Source organism: Epinephelus fuscoguttatus, linkage group LG23, assembly GCF_011397635.1.
Source record: "Epinephelus fuscoguttatus linkage group LG23, E.fuscoguttatus.final_Chr_v1".
Taxonomy (NCBI): Eukaryota; Metazoa; Chordata; class Actinopteri; order Perciformes; family Serranidae; genus Epinephelus; species Epinephelus fuscoguttatus.
Genome location: NC_064774.1, coordinates 27664622 through 27678526, shown reverse-complemented (window position 1 = coordinate 27678526; position 13905 = coordinate 27664622). Strand labels below are relative to the sequence as shown.

The 13905-nt window shown below is 41.8% G+C and overlaps 2 protein-coding genes across 2 annotated transcripts; both read right to left on the bottom strand.

The window, feature by feature from the left end:
* Positions 1-777: 777 nt before the first annotated feature.
* On the bottom strand, positions 778-5850 carry LOC125883340 (uncharacterized). Its single transcript, XM_049567533.1, has 5 exons — positions 5790-5850; positions 4970-5677; positions 4756-4890; positions 4476-4507; positions 778-2027 (listed from the first exon to the last, which is right to left on the bottom strand). Exons 1-5 carry the CDS (start codon positions 5842-5844, stop codon positions 1908-1910), a joined length of 1050 nt encoding a protein of 349 aa, XP_049423490.1. The 5' UTR covers positions 5845-5850; the 3' UTR covers positions 778-1907.
* A 1478-nt stretch (positions 5851-7328) lies between these two features.
* LOC125883345 (M1-specific T cell receptor beta chain-like) lies at positions 7329-11091 on the bottom strand. The gene is made up of 5 exons (XM_049567540.1): positions 10923-11091; positions 10081-10779; positions 9854-9979; positions 9663-9706; positions 7329-7551 (listed from the first exon to the last, which is right to left on the bottom strand). Exons 1-5 carry the CDS (start codon positions 10975-10977, stop codon positions 7432-7434), a joined length of 1044 nt encoding a protein of 347 aa, XP_049423497.1. The 5' UTR covers positions 10978-11091; the 3' UTR covers positions 7329-7431.
* Between the last annotated feature and the right edge of the window lie 2814 nt (positions 11092-13905).

Below are 13905 nucleotides of genomic sequence, written 5' to 3'. Positions count from 1 at the left end.
GCACTAGAGGCAGGCCAGCCATTAGGATATATGGGCAGGGGGACAACATTTTCCAACATTCACACCCACGGGGGGGGGGGGGTTAAATCAAGAATTGATTGAAGAAATTACCACAAGGTATTAAATCATAGATATTTGAGTCTGGATCAAAGTGGTGGACCAACTGCACAACCATCATTGAGCCATACCACTAGCATGCTGCTAGCATGTTTATTGAGAGCAGTTATAGCTGTTGCAGCAAGTAGCTCTACTCTATACTCTAAATTATACAAATTTTTTTAAAAAAAATGGAATGGTTGGCTATATATACCAATGTTACAGAGTTGTTGTTGATTTAGCTTTTGACACAGATTAACTTACTGACATGATCTACTTAAATAACCTGGGCATTAGAGTTATACTGTGTGGCTGCTGTACTTAAAAACACTGCAGAGACTTCCTGTTTGAAACCACAAAGGCAAAAACAGCAGAGGGTCTTAGAGAAGTACATGACTTAAGTATATATACAGCTAATCTTTGATGGGCTGTCAGCACCAAGGCTAAATGAAGGTCCTTGCATATTTTTTTGAATAAGCATATGCACAAATTGCACAATGTGCTGCTGCATGATATCAGCTCATCGTCCAGTGTGGTCACCGTACAAATATCAAGGTTTCAGTAACACCCAGGAAGTGAGACATAACTACGACAAAGCATCTCTAAAGTGTGGTCGCTTTCTGTAATCATGCACACATTCTCAATGATGAAGCAGAGCCTCAATTGAAAGCAATGGTTTTATTAGTTTACTGCAAGGCAGGACTTTACATACAATATGTTGAGGTGAAATCTGACTACAAATCCTTACTTCAGCTTGATAGATACATTCATAAAATAGTTACAGACTAGTCCATACCCATTGGTAGCTTTGTCACCTTCTACCTATGCCAATCCTCAATGCCTATGTGCAGTTTCACATAGATTGATCATGTCAGTGAGTAGAAAAACATGGGACTGACAGAATGACACACTGACAGTTTCTGTGATTATGTACAGCATACCATACCATGACTTAGTCATACCAAAAATTAAAAAAAAACAAACAAACATTCAGCCACAGGGGGAGCCACAGGGGGAGCCACAGCGATCGGTTGCATTTTAGCCATTTTTAACCCAGTTGCCAATTAAGAGTTAAATTTCTCCAGTCACCTTGAGGCGTCCTGTTCTACATATCTACCACGTTTAGTAAAAATCGATATGGCGGTTAGGCCTAGATAAGAAATTAGCTTTCTAGCACCCCCATTTTGTTTGATGGGGTCAATAATGGAGGGGTCCCCTCAGATTATGTGTGGTCATATGCCTACAAAGCTGCGTGGTGATCGGTGAAACCCTTGAGATGTTACACACCTTTATGTGATGAGCCACGCCCTCCGCAATATTCATTGCCTTATAGAAGCTCAGTTTTAGTAAGTTTTCTAACTTTTGCCAAGAGGGAACTTTAGATATTGGTCCCTAGATTATGTTCACCGAGTTTCATGAAGATCGGTCAAACTTCCTAGGAGGAGATCGATTTTAAGTGTTTTTCAAAAAATTCAAAATGGCGGAAAATCTATATAACCAGAAGTTATGGGTTCTTGAGGCAAATTTGTTCCTCATGAGGAGAGGCATCTCTGTGCAAAGTTTCATGTCACTATGGCATACGGGGCATGAGATATGCCCATTCAAAGTTTGCAATTTCAATCGGTTGCTATAGCGCCACCCTTTGGCCAATTGATATAATATTGCTTCATTCGCATCCTCCCATGACCCTCTACCACTGTGCCAAATTTCACATGGATTGATCAAGTCAGTGAGGAGAAAAACATGGAACAGAGACACAGACAGAGAGTTTTCGTCATTATATAGTAAGATAAGATGAAACAGTGTGAGCTTCAGTGCTTAACACTGGAGTACACACATTCACTCCGTGTGTCATTCCTCTGTCTTGTTGATCTGTTGACCTTGTGTGCCCTTAAAGCAGCATAATGCAGATTGTCAGAATCTTGGTAATCCTGGTAATGAAACATATTTTAACTTTTAATCACCATATTAATACATCACTTGTATGATACACACATGCATAGTATTGACCTCCTGAAATCAGTGAAGTTGTCAGTGCAGTAAGACTTTACATCCATGTCTGTCCAGACTCGTATGTAGCTATGACTGTGCTTCAAATATGGACGTCTCTGCAAAGACACTACAAATTCTAAAATGTTGATGCTTCACACACATTTTCAATCTGGCAGCACATAAGATCTATATATTAAGCAGTTTCAAGGTGGACACCCAAGATCAGTGTCACCAGTTGTGTTTTTGCAGAACATTATGATGTCATGACGAGAGTTGACCTTTGACCTTTTTGATATAAAATGTCATCACTTCATTATTTTATTCTATTAGGCATTTGTGTGATGTTTTGTCATAATTAATTTGTGAATTCTTGAGTTATGGCCAAAAACATGTTTTGTGAGGTCACAGTGACCCTGACCTTTGACCTCTGACCACCAAACTCTTCAGTTCAACCTTGATATTGAGTTCATGGGAATAGGATGGATGGCCAGGCAACCCAAAAATATAATGCCTTCAGCCACGGTTGTCACTGGCATGGAGGAGTTAAAAAATAGTACCTTTGGGCTATTTCTACCACAGGAACAAAACAACCCGTAACTACACATGTAGTCCATTGGCATTCTCATGCAACATATACAGTTACATGCTATCAGTGACATATATCCAAACATTGGTTAGGTTAGTGGAAAAATATTGGGCTCAGTTTAGTAAAAGGTCATAGATTCAGTACAAATAAGTACATCCAGGACGCCAGTATGCAGCAACATAACATAATTACACCACAAAACATCACGTAACCAACATAACCACACCACGTAATGTGACAAAGTTCCATAAAGTACATAATTACTTAAAGTTCAAATAACTTAATGTTGACTTTTGGTTTCAAAGAAGACACGGGGCTCTAGTTTCCTGGCGCAGCGCAGGTGGCGCAGGGTGGTGAACCCCGCGCAGAGCTAGTTTCGAGCAGCGCAACCCGAGGCGCGCTCAGTTTAGTAGTTTGGCAGACCGAGGTGCGCTGAGATGGGTGTGGCGGCGCAGCAGGGGGAGGTGTCGACAGATCCAGCTTGGCGCAGTGACAGTTTCGTGCCAAAAGGCTTCGCCGAAGGTGCGCTAAGAGCTCGCCAGCTGAAAACAGGTCTACTGTCAGCGCAGGCGGAGCGCAACTGCTGTAGCGGAAGTTTGGCTGACCGGCTGACAGTGCGCACACGTCACCAAAACCTCACAGGCAGGTTTCCAGAATATCAGGCACATTAACAATGCAATAAATAGCCAAAAACCATTCTTCAATGCAACTATCTGCAATCAGCACATAAATGTAGCTCTATATCGACTGTCCTGTCACATCTGATGTCAGATCAAAGGGGACTGGCACCGTTTGGCATGTTTGGCACGCGTAATGGAAACCCAACCTGATTTGATTAACACAGCTGCAAACTAATGAGTTCACATCCCTCTCAGCCAACCACAAACAGCCACAGCATCAGATAGGGAGTATATATTCAGCATCTGTCATCTTAGGAAAGCCAAAAGAAAAGAAACACAGTGAGACTGCGAGAGAGAAAGAGAGAGAGCGCGCGCACAAGAGAAACACAACATTGATTTACAATTGTGGTGACCTCCTCCCAGGCTACCTTTGCATCATCAGCCCGTGGAGGTCTGCTCGCAGTTCCGTATATTCGGACACTGCCAGCTTGGACCTCCCGGACCAAAACATCAGTTTCCTCCTGGGAGAAGTTTGGCCGTCTGATGCTGCTGCTCTCTTCTGCCATGGCGAATTGAGTAAACTCTCATTACACCTTCTCTCCTCCCTCTTTCCGACTTGCGCCAGTAGGAGGGACGGAGGTGGGAAAGAGGAGTAGCTGCGCCAGCGCACACGGTGTGCCAAACTTGCAAAATCCACCTGGCCACACCCAGTTGGCGAAGCGCAGGTGCGCTGCGCCCCCGCCTCGACCGGTTTGCGAAAATAGAGCCCACAAACACAATCTCCTGGTTCAAAGACCTCCTCCCTATGCAGACTGCCTCGCTCCTTATACAACCTACTGCATTAAATTGTTCAGGGAATTCCTGTGTCACCAACGACAAAGGATTTTAGATGACTTGCCATTAGCATTGTTTCCGTGGTGCCGGCAAGTAATTGTAACACAATTTAGGCCACCGCAATGTAATGTGGTGGCCTGTAGAACAGTGTCTCGAAAGTCCAGGTTATTGGTTGGTAAGTTCCTGTAGTGAAAAAGACCAACAGCTGCATGCTTGTATTTGTATTTCAGAGCTATTGTACTGAATTGCACCAGTTTGCACAAATGTTGTTTTGTTTTCTTCCCCTATACAGTGATGTTGTGCTGAAACATTTATTCGCAGTGGTAAAATAATTTAGAAATACTCACCACTGGAGTCCTGGAAGCTGAAGGTCTTGAGTCTGGGAAAAAAAAAAATCAAATTTCATTAAGCTAGAAGAGAGACGACTGATGCTTTGACATTCTTTATGAGTAATACGTATGATGGAAAATGAACCACAGCACATATCCACATTAAATGAATCAGTAAACAATAATCTGCATGGTAGAATTAGTAGATATTTGCCTTTATTATTCCTATCAACTTTTGCCTTAACTTGTAAGTGCAAAAAATCACACTATCAAAAGCAACAATTGACAGTTAGCCTACCTGTACATTGGCAGCCTCTTCTGTTGTTCATTGTATATGTTGCATACGCCAGTAAAACAACCAGGATGATGGTGAAAGTCAGAGCTCCGATCAAGAAATACACCAAGACAAAAGAATCACCTTCATCTGCAGACCCTAATGATAGGAGACATTACAGAGCTCTAGAACACTGAGGTGGTAGTGATCAGTATATACTGTATGAAATGTTACTTACGTTCAAAGTCCAGCTTGGTCCCGTCTCCAAACAGTATGTGTCCACATGAGGCAACAGCACAGTAGTAGGTCCCAGCATGAGAAAGATTCAGGCTCTTCATCGGCAGGTTGTAGACACAGGTGTGTGTTTGTGTGTCAGGTTTCCTCTCACACTGATCATTCCTGCCTCCATGGCTGTAAATGAGTCCTGGATGAGACTCTTCAGAGTTTTGGAACCAGTAAACACTGTGTTCTCCATCATCACAGCTCCCAGTGTATACTGTACAGTTCAGAGTCACAGAGCCTCCTGGCCGGATGGTCTCAGACGCTGACTGATGGACCAAAGCTGGGACATTCAAACCTGAACCCTTCACACTGACAGTAGCCCCATCTACAAATTCTAAATCATATGTATAGCAACCTGTACAGTAATAAGTAGCTGAGTCTGAAAAGCGTAAATCGGAGATTGTCAAGTGATTTTTATCGTTTCCTGTGTCCAGTGTGAAACGAGTATTATTCTGAAATTCCTCCCTAAAGGTGCCACTTTTATCATGTTTATAGAAGGTAGAGATGAGCCTTGGTTTCTGTCCTACAGTTTGCTTATACCAGTAAATGATCACTGCAACACCTTCATAGAAACATCGCAAAGTTACGCTTTCACCAACATCCGCTGATATAAAACCGCTGTCTTGGCGCACATAAATGGACGATTCCACATGGGTCATCTGAGCTGAAAAGACATCCAGAAAGAGCACATTTAATTCAACAATATAAGCTATTTCTATTGTAATCTTATTAAATAAATAAAACACTGTGGAGTTATTAGTTAGTAGACAACTCACTTATTGTTCCCCAGAACAGATAGGTCAGATACAAAGCAAACCTCGGAGATGTCATCGTGTTCAAAATGCTGCGTTGAATGAATGAATCTCAACACATTCTCCACCCTTAAGAGAGAAAATGCTGTTTGATTGGCTACCGAGAAGTAACGCCTAAATTTTGATTTGGAAACAACACATGTTCAGTGCTGCCTTAGATGCATTTCAGTAAGAGAGGTCTATAAGCTCAAAAAAGGTCTTTAGAGAGACGTTGCACTCGTGTGATTTCAAATTTTTCATTAGCCGCATGCTATGAGGCACTTTGAAGACTCATTTATTTTACTTTTTTTTTTTTACTTTCCACATATTAGCAATGGTATGATGGGTCTATAATATGCATAATTCTTATCCACTATGGACTTTTGACCAATATTGTTTGGGACAACAGGGGCTGGAACATTTTTTCAGAATTAAACAAACAAAATGACCAATGCCAATGGGAAGAGCATGCTGTTGTGTTGCTGGAATAAATCAGCAATTTCTTTTGTTGTGGTTATTGTTGCTACATGTGACTAGTTTTGCAGGTAACAGTAACTTGTTTTACAGGGATGGTCATTGCCTCAGTCACTTCCTCCCAAGTACACACATCATGGCCACTGTTCCACTGTTACATTGATACAACAGTAGTAAATGGAATGCCTGTGTCTTAGCCCATGCTCTGAATACCATATTGACTTTGACTGCACCTAACAAGCATCTGCATATGTCACAGTTTAATATATTAGTTTGATTTTTTAGAACAGTCCTCTGATCTTCTTAAAATAGTCTGGGCAGTAGATGCTGTGTGGCTTCTGTGCATACAAGCACTGCAAACTTCCTGTTTGAAACCACAAAGACAAAGAGAGCAGAGGGTCCTAGAGAGCACGTGACCAAAGTACACTGAGAATTAATCTTTGACTGCCGACCACAGCGAGGCTATGAAAACGAACCTTACATCTCTGGCTTTGTGATGTGCAATGGGCATCTTTACAGTAAACAACCTGTGAGGACTAATACACACTATCGGTACACTTAGGGTGGGCTCTCACCCATTAATTCATGCTGCATGCAACGTATATGTTATACACCACATGTTGGAGGGGCTTGTTTTCACCCTGCTGTGAGAAAGGCGGCTCTGATGTTTCTGCACACTACCATGTGTTGAAGGAGTCAGACGTGCTTGATGTTTGCAATGCCGTACCGATTGTCCCACAGGCTCTGAGATAGTGTAGACAACAGTTTGATGTGCTATTGATTCATTGAATAACCACAATCAAGAACCAGATATGTTTTTTGTGTGAAGGGGGAAACATTATGCCTTCAGCAGTGGATACTGACTTTATTTTTATACTGATTTTCCAGGCGTGTAAACTTTCTCTGTCTCTCGAGCCCACAGTCACCACAGTCATCAGTTAGTATGTGTGGTTGTGCTTTTGTGCATCGTTGACTACGAGTGAAGTGAGAGTGGAAATTTTGCACCTGACATTAAGGAGTCCGGGCTTTTTTGTAGCTGAGGGAAGACTTTATTGGGTGTTTTGCAAGGTCAGTTTTTACATTCAGTATATGGAGGTGAAAGCAAACTTAATTGTCATCTAGTAACACAGACACAAAGTACAAATGTCCAGTTCTACTGCCTCACACTGGAGTACACACATTCAGTCCACGTGTCATCTCTCTGTCTTGCTGATCTGTTGGCCCTGTTCACCTTTAAAGCAACATAATGGAGGCTGTCTGCACCTTGGCAGCCCTGGGAATGAAATATAAAAGAGTTCATTGTCATATTAGTATATGTCTCATGACTGATACAGAGATTAAGTAGAGCATTAGTCACATTTGCAGGGTTTAATGCAATTTATATTTAGCAAACCCCTCCAAAACTAACTTCTAATGTTGTGTTCACATGGGGCGCAAGTAAAACAATTCATGTGAGTCAATTACATGAAAAGTCAATGTAAAGATGCAATTAGATGCAAATTCACACCAGGCGGTGCGTTGGATGTGATGCAAATGACATTTACGTTTTGTTTTTAAGTAGCACGAATTACGCGAGTAACAAGATTTTGCGCCAAATTCCTATTCGCGGGAGTTGAAAAATCTGAACAGCGCCGCAATAGCCAATCAGCATTGAAATTCTTCGGGGATGTATGATGCCAAGCACATACCGGCAGAAGTTCATTCTTCAATTCAACAATTTCACATGCAAATGAAGCGAATCAACACAAAATATTCTAGCATTCAAACTGGCGCAAGTAATGGGACATGAAAATTCGCATCGCGTTTGGTGTGAACACAACATAAGAGATGTCTTGTTGTGGTTTTTGCATTTCAAGCGGTGAAAAAAATAACAAAAGCACCCCCCAAAATAATGCAATCCAGAACAACAGTACCAACTTCTGTGTTGCACAATGGCCATCAGCCAGTGCTTAACAGTCTACAATCAGTCCTCACAACTGGTATGTAGTACTTAATGGAAAATATTGAACTGGATTTACAGATGTACAGGTGGTAAAGGAACACGTCATCCACAAAATGATCATTTGTATATTAAATACTCTCACACACAGCATGCCTAGGCAAGCGCATGTGTCTGAACTCTGCTCAGTGGAATCCACAAGTCAATTGTGTGCTTGCCCTGGTGCGCTACTCCTCTGCCCATGTGTTTTCAGTATTATGGTTTTAGTGAAAATACATGTGTTTGGGAAGTACTGAGAATACAACTGGATTTCAGTCAGACGACTCACATTTGAAATGTTTATTTCACCAACAGAATAAACAGTTTAGTGCCTAGACTCTGGCCTCATAACTCCCCATAGATGTGTGTACATGAGATATTGGGGAGTGATAAAACTTCCCCCTAGAGCATTCTTGGAACCCATCGGCTGTATTCGGCGTCTGACTTCTGGCAGACGGCGGTACAGCCTCTGGCGGCAGACCCCCGATTTTTTGCCATTCCAGTTTGAGGAGGTGAATTTCCGTTTCCGACTTCCATTTATATATAAGTAAATATGCTGAACCATTGCGATGGATTCAGAGTTTGCAGTGATGCCAGTTATGTTCTGCCTCGTTAGTTCACCGCACGGAGCCACCAGGGCTCTTCCGCTCTTCTTCCGGAGGCAAGATCTCCGGGGTTTGCCTATAGACTTACATTCACTGAATGTAGAGTCTGTATATAGAGACTATCCCCTAGAGCAACATAGAAATATGTCAAAATGCTGAACTGTCATGCAGCAAATCAGCAATACCAATGTAACATTAACTAGCTAGCTAGTTAGCTACCTCAACATCAGCATACTACTGTTGTTATAAACAAAAGGCCCAGAATACATTGAAATGACATTAAACTAAGACACTAGGATGGTTATGGCCATTTTTTTTTTCTATGACAATGAAGAAAATACATTTGTGGGTTTCTTTTGTTGCTTGTGCAGCCATCTCACCATCAATTTTACATCACAGTCAGTTTGGTGTGTGCCTCTGAAAAGCCATCATTTGGAGGGCCATGTAAGCACAGCATAAGCATGTAAGATGTAGGGGTAAGGGCTAAGTGGTAGGGTGTATTAGGACTGGGCCTTGGATTGTACTGCACGAGCTGTGTAAGAGTTTGTAAACTGATGTTTTGATATAGTTTTACTGTTATTAAATGCGGACCCCATTCACTCCAATTCATCAGGAATTTTCTGTTTTTGGATTCTTCGTGCACTATGGAGGCATGCAAGAAAAATGAAAGGAATTCCACTTAACATGGGTTGAACAACTGATATACCAATGACCATTTTGTGGGTGAAGTATTCCTTTAATCTTTGCTCTTTTGTGTGCACTCTCTCGCTCTGTTTGTTGCAACACTTTGAAAATTCCTACCTCTGCATTAGAAGTCGAGTCAGCTGAGGATCTTGCTTGAGAGTCTGGTTGTGAAAAAAATAACAAAAGCCTTCTTCAAAATTCAACATGCTTATGGTAAGACAGCCAATTCATATTTAATTCTTACCTGATCTTCAATATCTTCCACATTAGAAATGCTATAAAACTTGAACAACATTAGTTTTACCTACCTTTGCATTTGCAGCTGTTTGTCATGTACAGTTTACATGCTGTGTAAGCCAGGAAAACAGCCAGGATGGTGGTGAATGCCAGAGCTCCACTCAAGAAATACACCGAGACAAAAAAGTCTTCCTCATCTGCAGATGAACATTTTAAGTTTTTTACTCCCACCAAATATTATAGAAAGTGTCAATCACTACTTAACCACTAACAGAAGCTTTGCCAGAGGGTTACTGACCTTCAAAGTCCAGCTTGGTCCCGTCTCCAAACAGTATGTGTCCACATGAGGCAACAGCACAGTAGTAGGTCCCAGCATGAGAAAGATTCAGGCTCTTCATTGGCAGGTTGTAGACACAGGTGTGTGTTTGTGTGTCAGGTTTCCTCTCACACTGATCATTCCTGCCTCCATGGCTGTAAATGAGTCCTGGATGAGACTCTTCAGAGTTTTTGAACCAGTAAACACTGTGTTCTCCATCATCACAGCTCCCAGTGTATACTGTACAGTTCAGAGTCACAGAGCCTCCTGGCTGGATGGTCTCAGACGCTGACTGATGGACCGAAGCTGGGGCACTCAAACCTGAACCCTTTATGTGGATGATAGAGCCCTCCAAAAAGTCATACACATATGAATAACCACTTACACAGTAGTAAGTAGCTGAGTCCGAAATTTGCACATCTGAGATCGTCAAGTGATTTTTACCAGGGGTTACGTCCAATCCAAAGCGTGGGTCATTTTTAAATTCACTATTCAAAATGGCATCTTTGTCATGCTTGTAGAATTTAGACAACAACTGTGGTTTCTGCCCTGGAGTCTGTTTATACCAGTAAAACATCACTGCCACATTATCTTTATAGAAACATTCCAAAGTCACTGTTTCACCAACGCTGACTGACACGAAGCGTAAAGATGATGATAGTTTAAGAGCCGTCATATCAGCTGAGGAGGAAATGGAGAACAAGAAAAATGGACAATTATCTTTATATCATGACTCGGCCATATAATAACACTCAAAATGTATTGGAAAATACCAGAAGAAGAAAAATAAGTGATAAAATGTACCAACAAAAAATAAAACTTACCTACTCTCCCCAAGAGCAGACATGTCACATAGAAAGCAAACATTGGAGGTGTCATTTTGTTGAATTGTCGTGACCAATTGACAGAATCTCTTTACGTTGTCTGCTTTTTAAAGAGAAGACTGTGTTTGACTGGGCAATCAGAGATGCCTCTGAAGAATCACATGGTCACTGCCCCCTACAGTGTTGATTTTGGTTATTGAGAGATTTTTTTAAATGGAAATCAAAGCAGAATTTGGATCTGGCAAGAAAGCAGGACTTATTTAGGAGAGCTGGACCCCAAATTTAAATGATATTTTTAAAGGCCTAACCCGTAGCAGTTTAAATGCAGAAGACTGTGAAATGTCTCTAAAAATAACACTGTTCAAAATGGTTGTGGCTGGGATGTGTTATGAGGAGGAGGGACAAGACTCCTCCCCTTGACCTTCCATTACTGTTTGGTATATTTAGACCTGCTGTTTTTTCATTGACATTATAAGACACATATTACACATGTGTGTGTTAACTCCCTGTCACCAATTAAAACAAAATCTGTGATTCTACAAAAGACACACTGGAGAGGTTGAGCTTTATCTGACCACCTGATAATAACATTTATATTCTTTTGGTCAGATTTTTTTTTTTTTTTTTTTTTTTGAAACTACAAAGAAGATATATAGTGCTTTACTGTAGTCAGGAGGCAAACCAGGTTGTCCACTCGTCATAAGATCGGCAGTTTGATCCCCTGCTCCTTTATTCCACAAGATACTGCGCCCCAAATTGCTCTGTGCATTTGAATGTTTAAAAAAATGAGAAGCAGCTGGCACGTGGTATGCTAATGTATGTAAGTGTGTGTGGATGGGTGAATGTGACAAGTAGTGTGAAAGCGCTTTGAGTGGTCAAAAGACTAGAAAAACGCAATGTAAGTGCAAATCCATTTACCATTCAAGTCCTCCAACCTAAATGACTACAAAGGTTCTATGTTGCTACCTCAAAATACGACCCACTGGAGCATTACCAAAATTAGCGCACCTAACCAGTGGACAATAGAATAGCTCCTGTATGACTATTAGCAGTCGCAGTGTTAACATGTGTAGCAGTTGCACCAAAACTGCATGGTTAGGTTTAGAAAAAAGATCACTTAGTGCATGTATAGGTCCTGTTTGTGCATGTGTGTGTTCGGACCTGTGTGTAATTGACAACAGAGTGAAAAAATTAATTTCCCCTCAGGGATTAATAAAGTATATAAAATTAAAAAAAAAACATTACAATTAAAAATTATGCTGTGATATGGTAGCGGTTAGGTTTAAGCACCAAAACTACTTGGGTAGGTTTAGAAAAAAGATCACCTCTTGCTTAAAATAAGAGCGTTTATGAAGTATCATAGTGCGACACAAATATGTCACATGGGTGAATTCAGTGTGCAATGACTGCATGTAAATTACACAATGTTGCGTTTGAAAAAACAACAGTGAATTTTGGCTTTACATGGGACACAAACTGCCATCTCCTGGGTGAAAGTCTGGTTTTGTTTGACCCATCCACCTAACCACCCTCCCACCTTATGCAGACTTTCTTGTTCTTTATACTACAGTTGCTCTCAGTGTCAAGTATTGCCACAGATGGGTTTACATTGGAGTTAGCTTAAACGGATAGTGCACCCAAAAATGAAAATTCAGCCATTATCTACTCACCCATATGCCAAGGGAGGCTCAGGTGAAGTTTTAGAGTCCTCACAACACTTGCGGAGATCCAAGGGGAGAGGGGGTAGAAACAAAACTCCACCTAATGGAGGCTGCGCCCCAGATTCAAACGTCCAAAAACACATAATTGAAACTACAAAATATCTCCATACTGCTCGTCCGTAGTGATCCAAGTGTCCTGAAGCCCCAGCATAAAAAGTTGTTTGGAAAAACATCATTTGAACTCTGTTTTTAGCCTCATTGTAGCCTGTAGCTCTGACTGCTTCTGTGTACACCGAGCTCACGCGTGCACACTTGCAATGAGGCCATCCTCGGAACCCATCAGCTGTATTCGGCATCTGACTTCCGGCAGACGGCGATACAGCCTCTGGGGGCAGACCCCCGATTTTTTGGCATTCCGGTTTGATTTGGGCGGAGGAGGCGAATTTCCGTTTCCGACTTCCATTTATATATAAGTAAATATGCTGAACCATTGCGATGGATTCAGAGTTTGCAGTAACGCCAATTATGTTCTGCCTCGTTAGTTCACCGCATGGACCATTTAACCTGGCAACAACTGCAGCTGGCTCAAACGTGATTGGTCAATATCACGCGGACTACAAACAGCCTACAACCGGAAACCAGGGCTCTTCCGCTCTTCTTCCGGGATTTGCCTACAGACTCTACATTCACTGAATGTAGAGTCTTTCTATAGAGACTACAATGAGGCTAAAAACAGAGTTCAAATGACGTTTTTCCAAACAACTTTTTATGTCGGAGCTTCAGGACACTTGGATCACTACGGACGAGCAGTATGGAGATATTTTGTGATTTGGACGTTTTAATCTGGGGTGCCCAGCCTGCATTAGGTGGAGTTTTGTGCTAGCCTCTCTCTCCTGGTATCTCCACAAGTGTTGTGGGGACTCTTAAACTTCACCTGAGCCTCCCTCGGCATATGGGTGAGTAGATAATCCCTTTAAAGCCTAGCATCTCAGAAAGACACGGTAGCACTTTATAATACAGCCCGTGTCTTACGGCGTAACTCCCCGTGTCTTACGACGTAACTCCCCGTGTCTTACCATATACTTATTGGGACTTTCATGGTAACTCTCTGACATCTACATGGCATTTTAGAGGAACCTGTTGTGTAGTTTCGCTTGTCTTACAGTAGACCTGCCGGGGTCTTACAGTGGAACTGCTACTGTCTTATGCTGTCACTCCCAGTGTCTTATAATGGAACTTCATGCGTCTTACCTTGCACTTACTGGGACTTCCCGGGTGACTCTCTGACATCTACCATGACATTTTGGGGGAGCCTATATGGT